Raw genomic sequence first — 14,656 nt, 5'->3', positions numbered from 1 at the left:
GTAGTTTCTTCTCATAGGACCCTCCCTCCCTCCAAAATACTTGATTGCAAGTGTATTCTGAAGGTGCCACCTTTTAGAGTGACAGTGCACTTGAGTCTCCCCTATTTTGAGGGCTCTGGCAGTGCAGCACCCCGGGAGGGAAACAGAGCTCACCCCTGGATTTCTCCCCTGCAACCCAAAGCCTCTTAACACTATGGACGGTGCTGCTCACGCCTGCAAAGACTACGGATCTATCATCGCAGCTTGAGGGTGGCCTTGTTGAACAAGGTGATCGATTCTGGCCCTTGGAGCATAAATTACCTGCCCTTTCATCGTTGAAAGAGTATCACGGAAAAGAACATTTTATTCTCTCGATTCCCTTAGCCAGCTTTCCCCCTCATCCACTTCTTCACTGGAACTCTCAGATCTCTCATCTTCTCTGAAAACTTTCCTTTGTCATCTGTCACCTTTATAGAAAGAAAACATTTTCTTAGTTTGCCAGCATCCAGCGAGGCCAGGGTGGTGAAAGAGAATGTTTATGTAACACCTTTGCTGCCTTCAGAGGGGCCGTGGGAGGGAGGAGACGGGGCAGGTTCTTTTAGAAGCTGGGGAAATTGGAAGGGAGAAAACAGACTGGTTTTGGAGTAGTGCTGTTTAAGTCTCCGTGCTAAATTTCAACCCAAGTTAATCCAACAAGAAATACCCTTTCCAACCTAATCTTGGGACTTAGATTTGTATGAAAAACACCATGGGCATGGATCCTGAAGATGCATGCAATTTGATGCAGCCGTAGCATGGCATTGCTGATGGGAGAAACAGCTTGTTGTTGTTGTTGTTTTTCCTCTTCCCTCCACTGCTGTGTTTGCTATTTTACAGGTCCTCTACCTGCCTTCAGGATTGAAGCTGTACCACAAATTTGGCTGCAGCTGCAATACATTCAACCACATCTATTTCGATTTTAAATATAATAAATACAGTGAAGAAAACAGAAAGTCTTCAGTAAAGAGTCTAAAGAAAAGACAGCCGGCACTCTGGGCTTTCCATCAAATGCCACATGGTCTCTGGATGAATTTCTCGAGGAGGTTGTAGTTGAGTTTGTATTTCTAAGTTCCCTTCTCACGTGGAGTTCTCTCTAGATGGAAACTTCATACTCTCTGGTTTCCTGTGAGAGAGAGAAGCACAGATCTGTTGACCCCGTGTGGCAGAGTGACTCATGAATCGTTCTGGATCTTCACCCTTCTCTGTATCCAAGATATTGGACATAGGACTTTGCAGTGCTCTTTACTCTAAACTTGACTTGCTTTTACCAATGGGCTATGGGAAAGTGGGTCATAAGAGGGGCTTGAAAAGTGCCTGTTTCTGCTGCTGGTGTCCTGCCCTTCTCCCTTCACCATGAGTAGAGCATGCCTTGATGGCCTTTAGCACCAGCAAGAAGATGAGAGTCATGGACAGCAGAGCTGAGTCATCAGCCAACCACAGATGTGTGAGTGAGCACTGCCAAACCAGGACTACCACCCAGCTGAAACTACCTGGAAACACTGTCCCATGGACTGATGAGCAAATTAACGCTTGTTACTTTGAGCGACTGAGTTTTGGGATTGTTACTCGGCATTAACATAGTGCTAGGTGACTGATACATATACGAATAAGTCTTAATAAGGTCTAGTTTCGGGCCTCCCTGGTGGCGCAAGTGGTTGAGAGTCCGCCTGCCGATGCAGGGGATACGGGTTCGTGCCCCGGTCTGGGAGGATCCCATATGCCGCGGAGCGGCTGGGCCCGTGAGCCATGGCCGCTGGGCCTGCGCGTCCGGAGCCTGTGCTCCGCAACGGGGGAGGCCACAACAGTGAGAGGCCCGCATACCGAAAAAAAAAAAAAAAAAAAAAAAAAAAAAAATAAGGTCTAGTTTCTAAAGTGCTATTTTTCATCAGCTTGACCTTCTCTGAGGATTCAGAAACAAGCTATACACAATGTAAAATAACATATGACCTTGTCTTACCAGTGCCATATCTAAAATGACCACAACATGTAGGCAGCAACCAGTTCAATTTCTCCAATACTCATTGGAGTGTGTGTAATGTACTCCAGGGCCCCAGGGCAGAGGAGTAGGGAGATATAAGAAGTCATAGGCTCGGCCCCATGTCACTGTCACGTGCTTTAATGGAGGTCTACAGTTCCCACTGGGGCAACACAGATAAGCAATTCTGTCTGTGCTTCATGGTAGATGGAAGTTTGGGGGGCAGGCTCCAAGGTGGGCCTCACGGTCCCCAACCTCCTGGTATCCACATTCCTTGTATGATCCCTTCCCCTTAACTGTATGCAGAACCTATGATTTGCTTCTAAGCAACAGAATACAGCAAAGGTGCTAGGATGTCACTTCCATGTTTATATTTTGTAGGATTGTGACCTCTCTCTCTCTCTCTCTCTCGGTGACTCTGAAAAATCAAGCTGCCATGTTGTGAGTTGTTCTATGGAGAGGGACACACAGAAAGGAACTGAGGTTGACAGCATGCAAGAAACTGAGCCCCTCAGTCCAACGACCTGCCAGAAACTGGATGCTATCAACAGTCATGTGAGCTTGGAAGTGATCCTTCCCCAGTCAAGCCACAGATGAGACTGCAGCCTTGACTGGCACCTTGATTGTAGCCTGTGAGTCCTGGAGCAGAGAACCTACATGAGCTGTGCCTGGACTCCTGACCTACAGGTTCTATGGGGTAATAAATGTGTGTCCTTTAGGCTCCTAAATGTGCAAAAATATTGTTACACATCAATTGACAACCAACAGGAGGTCAGAGGAAGCAGGAGTGAAGGAAGGTCAGCACGGACAAGGAACGAGTCAAGTTTACGCCCCCAATATTGGGAGATGATTGTATGTCATCACACAGTGAATTTGAAGGGTTGTGGTTTTGCAAACTCATGACCAGCCTTCTTGTTCTTCACACATGCCTCTGGGCCTTTGCATGTGCTCTCCTGTCTTCCTGGCGTCTTCTTCAGCCACCTTATATGACTCAGCTTTCTCAAAGATGAGATGAGATGGCCTTCTCCCACCCCATCATACACTCATAGCACCCTGTCCAATTTCTTTCATGGACCTTAAAAATTATGGTTGGCCCTTAAAAATTATGGTTTGTTGCAATCAAGATATTCACTGGCATATTTGATTGTTTGAGGTTCAAGGAGAGGCAAGAGAGTCTAACAGAGTTTGCATCCTGGCTGCAGGTTGTGTGTTCTGGCTGTGTGCAATCTTTTTTTTTTTTTTTTTGTGGTACGTGGGCCTCTCACTGTTGTGGCCTCTCCCGTTGCAGAGCACAGGCTCCAGACGCGCAGGCTCAGCGGCCATGGCTCATGGGCCCAGCCGCTCCATGGCACGTGGGATCCTCCCAGACCGGGGCATGAACCCGCGACCCCTGCATCGGCAGGCAGACTCTCAACCACTGCGCCACCAGGGAAGTCCTGTGTGCAATCTTGATCAAATCGTTTTTCCTCTCCCTGAACCTCAATGTCCTCATCAGTCAATCAGAAATAACTAGAGAATCCATCACAAAGAGAGTTACAAGGATTCAAGGGGATTATGCATTTAAGGTGCCTGGCCCATAATATTACTATTACCATTACTACTACTACTACTACTACTACTACTATTGATATCTGTCTCCTTTGTGAGATTATAAGCTCATTAACGGAAGGACTGTGTCTATTTGGTTCAGCCGTGTCCCTAGTACCAACACAAGGCTGCTGCTCAAATGTGTGGGCATGGTGCACACTGCCATTCAATAAGGAATGTAGTTTAATAAGATGTTGGGAATGCTGCCCACTGCCACCAGGCCACCGCTGGGCTCTGACCCATTTCAGCTGTCTCTCCATGGGTCTCTGGTGCAGCCCCTTCTTTCTGTGACCATTCTGCTAAGAACAAAGAGTTACAGGCTTGTCATCAATTCCTAGAACGAGCTGAGTTCTCCAGCATTTACTTCAATAGGGGTCTTGGCGGGGATGAGACAGGAGGACCACTGGCCATGCCTTTCTGCCAGCAGCATCATGAGCAAAAGGAAATTAAACCTCCCGTTTTGATGTCAATGGATTCAGAGCAAAGAGGGAGGCACCAGGGAGAGAAGAGAGACCCACTCACCCCTGTCTCGTAAATGGGGTTGTCGAACTCGGTTTCCACGGTGATCTGGCTGTAGGGGTGGGAGTACATCAGGGGCAGGCGGAGGTTGGAGTAATAGCGGCATCTGGAGAAGAGACGGTGAAGGGAAGAGAAGTTACTTTTCCTGGACGAGGAGGCACCTTGCAGTCCCACGGGGGAACAGTGGGTGCCACTTCCTGAGCATGGGCACCTCCATGGATAACAAGGAGGATGTGTGGAGACGGCCTCTCGTAGGTTAGAATCCGAGTGGGGTGAAAGCTGAAATCATAATTGCTCTCAATTTCTAACCCAGTCAGTGATCCTTAAAGCCCCGGACCTCCCCTTACTGGAGCTTAATGTGTTTTCTCCTGTAAGATGATACAAGTCCCTCTTTAATGCAAAGAGCAAGCGCAATAATAATGAGCATTTATTAAGCATATACTGCGTTGCCTCAGAGCGGCCTTCCCTGACCACCTGTTTAGATCTGGTCTCTGTTCCCACACCCTGTCTCTTTCCTTTATTGTGTTTATTATAGTGTGTGATCATGTGTGTATTTCTCCTCTCCCCCTTCCAGACTGTGAGCTCCACAGGGACCATTTAGAGTAGGCAAATGCCTGCCTCAGGGCCTTTGCACATGCTGCTTCTCTGCCTGGAATCCTCCCCTCCCAGATATGCTGCATAGTTTACTCACTGTTGCTTTCAAGCTCGTACTCAAATGTGATTTCTCACCGGGGCCTCCTCTACCCACCCCCCCAACTTAAAATGCAACCACTGCCCCACCCCAGCTCCCTTTTTCTCTAAGTTTTCTTTTTCTCCCTGCATTTTTCACCTTCTAATGTACTACTTACTTTTATATTATACTTTACTTATTGTCTCTCTTCCCCCATTAGAACCTGTGCCCTACATGTCAACGATTTCCTTTTGTTTTGATCATGACGATGATCTTAGAGCCCAGAAAATGGCCTGGTACAGAGTCGGTGTTCAATTGTGAAATTGAACGAATTAGTGAATATGCTAGCCACAGATGAATACCTTCCTTCCTTATTAAAGGCACATTCTATGATCCCCGACACCTGGGACACTGACATTAGACTGTCAATACATACGTGTTGAATAAGTGAGGGAATGAATGAGTGAATGAAGGAAAGAATGAGTCAGTGTGCCTGGCGATAGGAAATGTCTCTCTCTCCCATTAAACATTAGCTCTGTGAGGTCAGGAGAGTGTCTGTCTGATTTGTTGCTGCATGCTCAGCCCTCCTACCATGAAGGGTTGGCAGGCGCACGATCTAAATATTTCTCAGAGCTGAATTGAATCACACCATCCCTTCAATCACACAAATGCTACTGTCCCCAAGAGTGGAGACCCTGAGGCTCAGGGTCCAGTGACGAGCCCAGCCCCCCAGCACGCTGGTCGCTGAGTGGGTGAGAGCCCCACTCCCACCCGAAGCCCCATACCTGGTGATGTAAATGTAGGCTCCTCCCAGCAGTAAGGAGATGATGAGGACTGGGATGAAGATAGCCAGTGCCATGTTTCCCCCTTCCAGAGACGTCTCAGCTGCCGCTTCTGCTACTAAATGCACAAGCCAGTGAGGGCACCTGGCTCCCAGGGGAGTACCCGCCCTCCCAGCCCTGCACCCACTCCAAGACCTAATGTCACAGAGCCAGCCAATGGAGAACCATCTCCAGAAGGGAGAAGAGGCAGAGAGTAAAGGAAATGGTGCTGGTTCTTGGCAACAGAGCCCCAGACCCATTCCTGGATGGGGTGGTCATCACTTGAAATCTGGTTAAAATCCAATTCCAGGGAAGACTTGGAGAAAATCCCCAATGTGCTAACTGGAAAGGCAGATTTGCTTGACAGTCCATGGAGAAGACAGAGGTCCCTCCCAGACCTGCTCAATCAGACCCTCCAGCAGAGGGCGCTGGGCAGCTGGGTCAGTGCTCGGTACCTGCACACCTCATGACACCCCAACTGCACACCCCATGACACCCTAACCGTGAAGACAGTTTTCATCCTCAGAGGCCACGGCTGCACACTCTCAGGCAACCCTCTTGGCCTCACCTGGGGCCTCCCGCTACCTCCCAGTGGTTAGAGGAAATCACAAGAACTCTGATGCTTATTGTGGAGGTGGAGGGGGGGAAGGGGGCGTTTTCCGAGCAAGGCTTGAAGGCAGGCTCCACATCCCTTCTGGACACATTTTCCTCTGCCGTTCTCCACAGCCACGTCTAACAGAGCTCGGCGTTATGCAAATCTGCAATCCGTTAACCACCACTCCTTGGGTCTGAAAAATCAATCTTAATACCCATGATGAATGTGCGAGCCCAGAACATTATGATGGCCTCACACCCTCTGAGCAACCCAGGCCTTTGAGATGTTCTCATGGTCCACTGGCCGGTGCAAGACAGCAAAGGAAGGGCCTGTGTAGAGCCTAACACCACAGATGCCCTTCTTCTTCTAGCGGAGTGACTGATACATGCTCCCCACAGCCTACACATATATTTGAACTCCGGCTCTGTCTGCTTGGATTAAAATGTCATCTGTTGCAGAAGAGAGCAACTAATGACATGTAATTTCCACTGCCCCAGATTCCGAGTGAACAATTTATTGTCAGAAAGATAAGTGGCTCCAAAAATAATTTAAAAAACTGTCCAATTGGTTAAAACTTTTTTTTTAACAAAACATGTTATTTTTTTCCTGATACGACAGCCCAGTGAGTGGTTTTGTACCAAACTGAACGAAGGTTATACAGAAATGCAGAACATTTTATGTGTGGGATGCATTGAAAAGGGAAGATAAAACAAAATCCTGGATCACTTTTAGCATCTGTTCCACATTAATATATCTCACTTGGTAATTTCTAACAAGAACAGAAAACAAGGGGGATCCAGGGACAGCTATTTTGGGGAAGAAAAAGATGGAGGGGAAAACAGACCACAGAGCATCCCCTGGGGAAGACCTTTCCCTCCCAAAACCCTGCAGGAGCTTGCTCAGCATGAAAGGTGAGGCATCTCTGGATTTAGCTCCCCCAAAGAGCACCACATGGCTGAAAAGTTTTACAAGAGGGTATGTGTTTCTCAGGCACGTGAACTACCAGATGTTTTTACCTCGTCATCATGAACAGAACGGGCATCAAATCTCTTTTGGGTCATAGTTAGGACTATAAGTTGCAAATTCAATGATTTTTTTTTCTTTACAGTGTCATTTGTTTTGAAATTATCTTCAGCAGTGTGAAGGTAGAATTTTTGCTTAATTTTCTGTTAAGCGCCTCGATAAGGAGCTCCAAGGACCTTCCCTTGCTTTCTGCTATTAGCTTGATTTATGGGATTTTTTTCTTCATGGGACTCACCTTCTAAAGCATGTTCAAAGCTGTCTTGATTAACTGAAAGAGAAATTGGAGCATTGGTCAATGTCAAGTGAATTGACTCTGTTTGCATGAAGCACCCCCCAAATTAGGTGCAAAAGTCCACTCCATGCTTTGCTGTAGTGCTGTGGTTTTGTTTGTTAATTTTTTTAAATCTTAGGCTACTGGAATTAGTGGAAATGCCTCATTCCCTTCCTAAGTTCCTGAGAGATGAGACAGATATGAAAGGAAAAGGACAATAATTACTGAATACTCACCAAATGTCAGATACTGGGCATCAAAAGCTTTATATGTATTTGCTCACTTAACACTCACAACAATCTCATTAGGTAGATATTATTCTCATCCCCATTTAACAGATAAGCAAACAGAGGTTCAGAGAAGTGAAATGATTTCTCTGACACCACACTGCTCCTAAGTGATGGAGGCAGGATTTAAACTTGCTTGGCTTTCTTGGGCCTTTGCTCTTAACTACATAGTCCTGGTCTCTTCAGTGTTTTTGTGTCGGACCAAGGCTGATGAATGGCGAGGGGCAAGACAAAATTCCAAATCCGAAATCCTGAGCCCAGCCAGAGGTCAAACTGTTTTCCTGCTTTGAAATATACATTTATATGAACCTTTCTAATTTCACTTTTATTCCATATTGATTTGGAATATAGGGTTTTTACTCCATATTTTCATTCCTTCATTGCCATAGACTGGAACTCTCTGGAGTTGGTTTATTCCCCTGGATTCCCTGTACAACTTCTCCGGAAGTTCAGGATGATGGGGGCCGGTGTCTTCACACTTTGGCATCCAAGTCATCATGATAGCTGAGCACAAAAACAGACCCACAGGGACAGGGTTCAGGGATGCAAGACCCCCCGAGTGAAGGGCTTCGATGCAAAGATTGCATGATAAGGTCGTGGGAGGAGCTGGCCCCCAAAGGCCCAGCAACAGCCGTGTCCTACATAATACGGAGATTTCCTAGTTAGAGCTTTGGTCAAAGTGACTCTGTGACTTTCATCGTTATCATGTGACGATAACAAAACCAGCCGACAAAAAAGCTAACTAACTAACTGACTGCAGACATCTCTGGAGCCAGGGCATCAGGAAAATGGGAAGATTAAGGCAGATGCTTCCTACCCAAGACATGAATGGGACCTTGATTACGTGTCTGGGAGGGCATGAGCTTCCATGAAATCTTAGAAATGGAAGGAAATGTTGAACCTCTGAGTGTGATCAGTGGGCCCCGGGGGCATGTGCTAAGAGGCAGCTTCCTGGGCCCTTTCCTGGACCTGCCAGGGCGGCGTCCTTGGGAACCCAGGGCCCATGAGTCCCAGGGGGTGGCCTCACACGGGCGCTCTGTCATTTCTCCAACTCCAGACCACAAACGATGGACCCCACTTTTTTGGGGAAGAGGAAGTGATTTATTATTTCATTACAGAGTTGGCAGGGTGGGCCACAGGAGTGGAAGTGGAGAGGAGAGAAAAGGGCAGTGGTCTCCCAAGACAGTGTCTTTCCTGCTAGACGGTCTGTCGTACCTGAGGGGCTAGGACTGCCTCACCTGGTGGGCTTTCAAAGGCAGGGAATTTATAATTAGCAGAAGTGGGTTCTAATCCTAGATTTGTCTTGTACCAGTTGTGTGGTTTGGGGTAAGTCACTTAACCTCTGTGAGCCTCTCTGTCCACATCTGTGAAATGGGTATGACGGCTCACCTATCTCAGAGGATGGTCAAGAGGCTTCAATGAGGTGATGCAGGGAAAATCTTTTTTTATGGGTACAATTCACATGACATAAAATTAACCATTTTAATTCAGTGTCCAATTCAGGGGCATTTAGTACATTCACAATGTTGTGCAAGCATCACCTCTATCTAGTTCTAAAACATTTTCATCATCTCAAAAGGAGATTCAGTATCAATTAAGCAGTTACTCTTCCCTCCCCACCAGCCCCTGGGGAGCTCTGAGTTCCATCTCTATGGATTTACCTGTTCTGGATATTTCATTCAAATTGAATCATACAGTATGTGACCTTTTGTGTCTGGCTTCTTTTCACTGAGCATAACCTTTTCAAGGTGCATCCATGTTATAGCATTCCTTTTTACGGCTGAACAATATTCCCTTATATGAACATGCCACATTCTGCTTATCCATTCACCAGCTGATGGACATTTGGGCGGTTTCCATCTTTTGTGAAGAATGCTGCTACGATCATTTGTACAAGTGTTGGTTTGAATACCTGTTTTCAGTTACTTTGTGCCTACACCCAGGAGTATAAGTTCTGGCCGGGAAAGTACTTTTAAGCCTTAACGCTGAACTTCACGAACGAGCATTTGGGGATCCGCTGAAGTTACGGGTTCCCAAGTAGACATGTAAAACTGCATGTTTTGGTCCCCCCCGAGGGAGAGAATTCAGAGCTTTCTGCCTGATTCTCAAAAGGGTACTAACACCATAAAAGGTTAAATCCACTTGCCTAAAGTGTTGAACATACTTAGGATATGATTATGAATTTCACACCTCAAAGATGCGGATAAATGGATCCAAATCTCACTAGGTGTGCCCTAACTTAACTTCAACGATGAGTGGTTCACTGATTCTAAAATACACTTCCCCCCCTTTTCACCATCTCTGAGATGGGGGGTGTCTCATAACCAAGTGGTTGTGAGAAGGGGGTGCAGGAGGCGGGAAACTTTTCAGCCACGCTGTCCAAGCAGGAGTCAAAAGCAGGCTGCCTCTCCTTTATGATAAAAACCTAAGCTCTTTCAGTAAGTAAAAACAAAAATGCTAAGCAAGGAGAAGGCACTGTGTCATAGTTTAATTGGCAGCCATGTCCTTTCTCAGCAGTGCAGAAAATAACGGTGGTGTCTTAGATTTAGTGAAACACAGTAGCCTGGCTTTTTAGAATAAGTTTAGAATCGCTGCAAGTCAGTCTTTACATCTCTGGGTCCCTCATCCCCCGGGACTCCGGGGGTGGGGAGGCGGTGGTTTCTTTACCTTTACAGACGGGCAGTGGCCCATTCCAGTGGGATGGCTGTCCCAGGATGCATCGAATCGTCACTTCGCCCATAAGCTCGAAGCCCTCATAGCACATGAAGGTGAGGGACTCTCCTGGCAGGTAGAGTCGTTTGTACAGGATTTGGTACCCATTTTCAGGTAACCCTGGGTTGTCACATGCGAGGGACTCCTCCGCTGAAATGCAAGCCAAAAGGAGCTCTGATGAGACGATGTAAATCTCTGGGGACTCCTACTCAGAGCCTGTGTGATCTGAGGCCAGTCTCTCCAGCATCATTTCTCTGCATCCCCACCTTGCACTGAACTGTTGCTCACTCCTCAAACTCACCTTTCCCTCTCCCACCTCGGGGCATGGGTTACACGTGGGCACAGTACGATATACTAAGCTGTGGAATCTGGGTTAAAAATCTGGGTTCTGCTACTTACTAGCTGTGTGACCTCCAGCAAGGGCCACAACCTCTCTGAGCCTCAGTTTCCTCATCACTAAAATGGCAATAACAGCAGTACCTATCTCACAGGGACCTGGAAGATTAAACAAGATAATGTGCGCAATTGCTTAGCACGCCCTTGAAATGTAAGTACTCAGTAAATAATGGGCGGTGGTGTTGCTACATTATGAAATATTCCTCCTGCTTCTCACCTTATACCTCACCTGCCCACACAGCCTGGATATGTCTTGTTTTTCAATACTCAGTCCTCATATCTCCTCCTTCAGGAAGCCTTCCCTGACGCTCCCTGAGTCACTAATCTCTCCGGCTCTTCCTCCACCACAGCACTGCATACACTGTATTGTATTTAATTATTTACTATCAGTCTCCCTCACTGGAGATGAGCCTGTTCAGGCATGCTGGAAGCTCAGGGCCTGGTATACAGTAGGAGCATAAATGACCCTAACATGTACAGTAGGAGCATCATAAATGACACCTGCTAGCTTAAGACTTATTGGAGAGTTGAACCTGACAGCCTGACCCATTCCAGGGCCAGTGTGTGATCTAGTTCCTTTTCAGCACCTGGATAGACTGGAAAGCCAGCAAAAACTGCTGTGCACGCAGGACTACACGTCCTGAAACGTTAAAAGTTCTTATTATTAAAAAATTTAAACTGGGTAAAATCTACATAATATAAAATTTACCATCTTCACCATTTTAAGTATACAGTTCAGTCGTGTCAAATACATTCCCACTGTTGTACAATCTCCAGAACTCTTTATCTTCCCACATGGAAACTCTGTCCCCATTAAACACTGACTCCCCATCTCCCCTCCCAACCAGCCCTTGGCAACCACCATTCTACTTTCTGTCTCTATGACTCTGACTACTCTAGGGACCACACATAAGTGGAATCATCCAGTATTTGTCTTTTTGCGACTGGCTTATTACACTGAACATAATGTCCTCAAGGGTCATCCATGCTGTAGCATGTGTCAGCATTTCCTTCCTTTTTAAGGCTGAATCATATTCCATTGTATGGCTGGACAAACATTTTGTTTATTCATCCATCCACCAATGGACACTTGAATGGCTTCCCCTTTCGGCTATTGTGAATAATGCTGCTATGAACATGGGTGTGCAAATACCTCTTTGAGACCCTGCCTTCAATCTGTGGCTAGATACCCAGAAGTGGGATTTCTGGACCATACAGTAATCCTACATGTCACTTTCTGAGGAACCACCATCCCGTTTTCTACAGTGGCAGCACCATTTTACATTCCCACAAACAGAGAACAAGGGGTTTTCTACGCCAAATCCTAAAACATTTTGTTCCTTCAGGATCTTGCTTTGCTGTACAAAGACCCAAGTCTTTACATATCACAGCTGCACCTGCCATACATGTTTCAGAGAAACAAGCTTCTGTCCACAGCTTCCAATACTCACTTGATTAGTGAAACTCGGAAGAGATGACCTGCTGTCTCTTTTACCTGAAGGATTCCTGTAATATCTGAGTGATTTTTGCAACTTACTAGTGTAACCCCCCAGCCTGCCATCATCCTGACTCTGCAGGCCCTCGATGTAGAACGTGGAGCAGGTGGCTCTTTTATTATTTCACACCTGGTGATTCCACTGCGCTTGGAGAAGAGGCAGGGTCTCCAGACTGGGCTATTAGGGCTTTGTCCATCTGCTTCCTGCCTCCCTCTCAAATGGTTCCTCACTTTACATCGAACTAGTCACATTTTGCCAGATGGGTTACTCTGTTTCACCCCTTTGTGCTTTGCCTATGCTGTTCCCTCTGTCTGAGATGCCCTTCCCCTTCCTATCTAAAGGAGAGTGACATAAATACACTACCATGTGTAAAATAGATAGCTAGTCGGAACCTGCTGTATAGCACAGGCAGCTCAGCTTGGTGCTCAGTGATGACCTAGAGGGGTGGGATGGGGAGGGGGGTGGGAGGGAGGTCCAAGCGGGAGGGGATATGCGTATACATGCAGCTGATTTGCTTCATTGTACAGCAGAAACTGGCACAACACTGTAAAGCAATTATACTCCAATAAAAAATAATAATAAAGGAGAGTGCAGTGGAAAGGCTAAGACAGCCCTTGATAATCTTCACCTGCTGGTATTAACGCTCTTTGCAGCTCTTTGTAGCAGGACCTGGGACTCACTTCCAACCAATAAAGTATCAATACAGCCAAGACGAAGGGCTGTCACTTCCGTGAAGATGTTATATAAGACTGTAGTTCTGTCTTGCTAGCAGACTCTCCACTGTCTTTGGAGTAGGAGCTCCAAAGCTTGGAAGTGGATCCTTCCCCCGACTGAGCCTTCAGATGAGACTCCAGCCCCAGGTCTCTCTTATGAGAGATCCTGAACCAAAGGACCCAGTTAAGCTGTTCCCAGTCTCCAGACCCATAGAAACTGTAAGACAATAGATATGGGTTGTTTCAAGCATCTTATTTTACAAGGCAGATCTCAAGAATTCCCCCAAGGAGCCAGATCTGTCCCCAGCAGCATGAATTCCCCTGTCCTTGGAACCCTGTTCTATAACCTTCACAGACCTCCATCGCAGCTTCAGAACCTTTTATAGCGCTGTTTGAGTCTCACCTTGCCCACTCACTCCCAGGCTGGAAACTCATCTTACGTTCAGGTCAGGAATTCCAGTGCCTAGCACCTTGCCTGCATCACAGGAAGCACTCATTCATTCATTAGGTCAATGAATGTTTACTGAACACCTATTATGTGCCAACACATATGTAGCACTGAGGACGCGGAGGTGAATGAAACAGATATAACCACTTGCCCCATGGAAATGGTGGATGGCACATAGTAGAACAGAAGTCCCAACTAGACCCTATGTCCCTGTGAATTTGACCTACACATGGGCTCTACTTAGCTTGTGCAAATCAGGGTATTTCATGTAATAATCTGAATCTCTGGCTTCTTCTGAAACATTGGAAGGTAAGACAATACTGGGTTCACATAACTACATGGCAATGATTGTGACCTGGAGCCCAAGCACCCAACTCACATGGCGTTGAGTAGAAGCTGTCCGCCTTAGATAAGAAATATGTTCCCCAGTTAGACACAATCCTTACCACTCCCTATTGTTCTACACATGGTACCTGCCTGACATTTAGGAAGGCATTTTAATGTATCACCTTTCCAAGGAACAAATGAATGAATGACTATGTTTTAGTGACAGTAATCACCACTAATGAGGAATTGGGGCTTTGATCTCTTTGAATGGGTGGGTCAACAGGGACCTGGCTTAGAAGGTTCCTAAGGTTCCTAGGGTTCCAACCTCTTGAGGTTGAAAGATTTTTTTCTTTGTAATTCAATAGCAGCCTTCATCAGGGGTGAAGAACTGTTTTCCTCCCATACCTGCAATCCAGGAAGCCAGCCTGTAGAAAGGGACTTGCTGGGTCGCTGGGTGGCTAGGGGTGCATCTTGCACGACAATGCAGATGCACCTTGGCAGGTGCTCATGCTTTTATTCAGAAAACATTTAGCAAGTGTTTATTGCATGCCAGACAACGCACCCAGCAGCGGGGCCAGAAGGCGAATCAGACACCATTCCTGCCCTCCAGAGACTGTGGTCTCAATGCGCTAAGCGGGCAAACAAATGTAAACGGACAACTAAACAAAAAGAGACGGCAGTTGCTGTCAGAGAGAGAAGCTCAAAAGAGTTAGGGGCACCTGGAGGAGACCCCCTAAGTCGGCGGGGGCGGGGCTGTGAGAGCAGCTGAGAGAGAGGCAGAGATATTGACTAGCCTTC

The 14,656-nt window shown here is 46.7% G+C and overlaps 1 protein-coding gene across 1 annotated transcript in view; it reads right to left on the bottom strand.

Annotated features, from left to right (window-relative positions):
• Window positions 1-1,104: 1,104 nt before the first annotated feature.
• The window catches only part of SEZ6L (seizure related 6 homolog like), a 193,644-nt gene continuing 180,092 nt past the window's right edge, over window positions 1,105-14,656 (bottom strand). Inside the window, exons 14-18 of the mRNA XM_060118330.1 lie at window positions 10,434-10,628; window positions 7,444-7,476; window positions 5,555-5,669; window positions 4,103-4,205; window positions 1,105-1,141 (exon numbers count right to left, since the gene is read on the bottom strand). Of these exons, the coding sequence (XP_059974313.1) occupies window positions 1,112-1,141; window positions 4,103-4,205; window positions 5,555-5,669; window positions 7,444-7,476; window positions 10,434-10,628 (476 nt within the window). The 3' untranslated portion in view covers window positions 1,105-1,111. The remainder of the gene's footprint in view (window positions 1,142-4,102; window positions 4,206-5,554; window positions 5,670-7,443; window positions 7,477-10,433; window positions 10,629-14,656) is intronic.

The sequence above is a fragment of the Mesoplodon densirostris genome, chromosome 15, assembly GCF_025265405.1.
Source record: "Mesoplodon densirostris isolate mMesDen1 chromosome 15, mMesDen1 primary haplotype, whole genome shotgun sequence".
NCBI lineage: Eukaryota > Metazoa > Chordata > Mammalia > Artiodactyla > Ziphiidae > Mesoplodon > Mesoplodon densirostris.
Note: the sequence above shows the minus strand (reverse complement) of the source record. Positions and strands in the feature narration are given on the sequence as shown.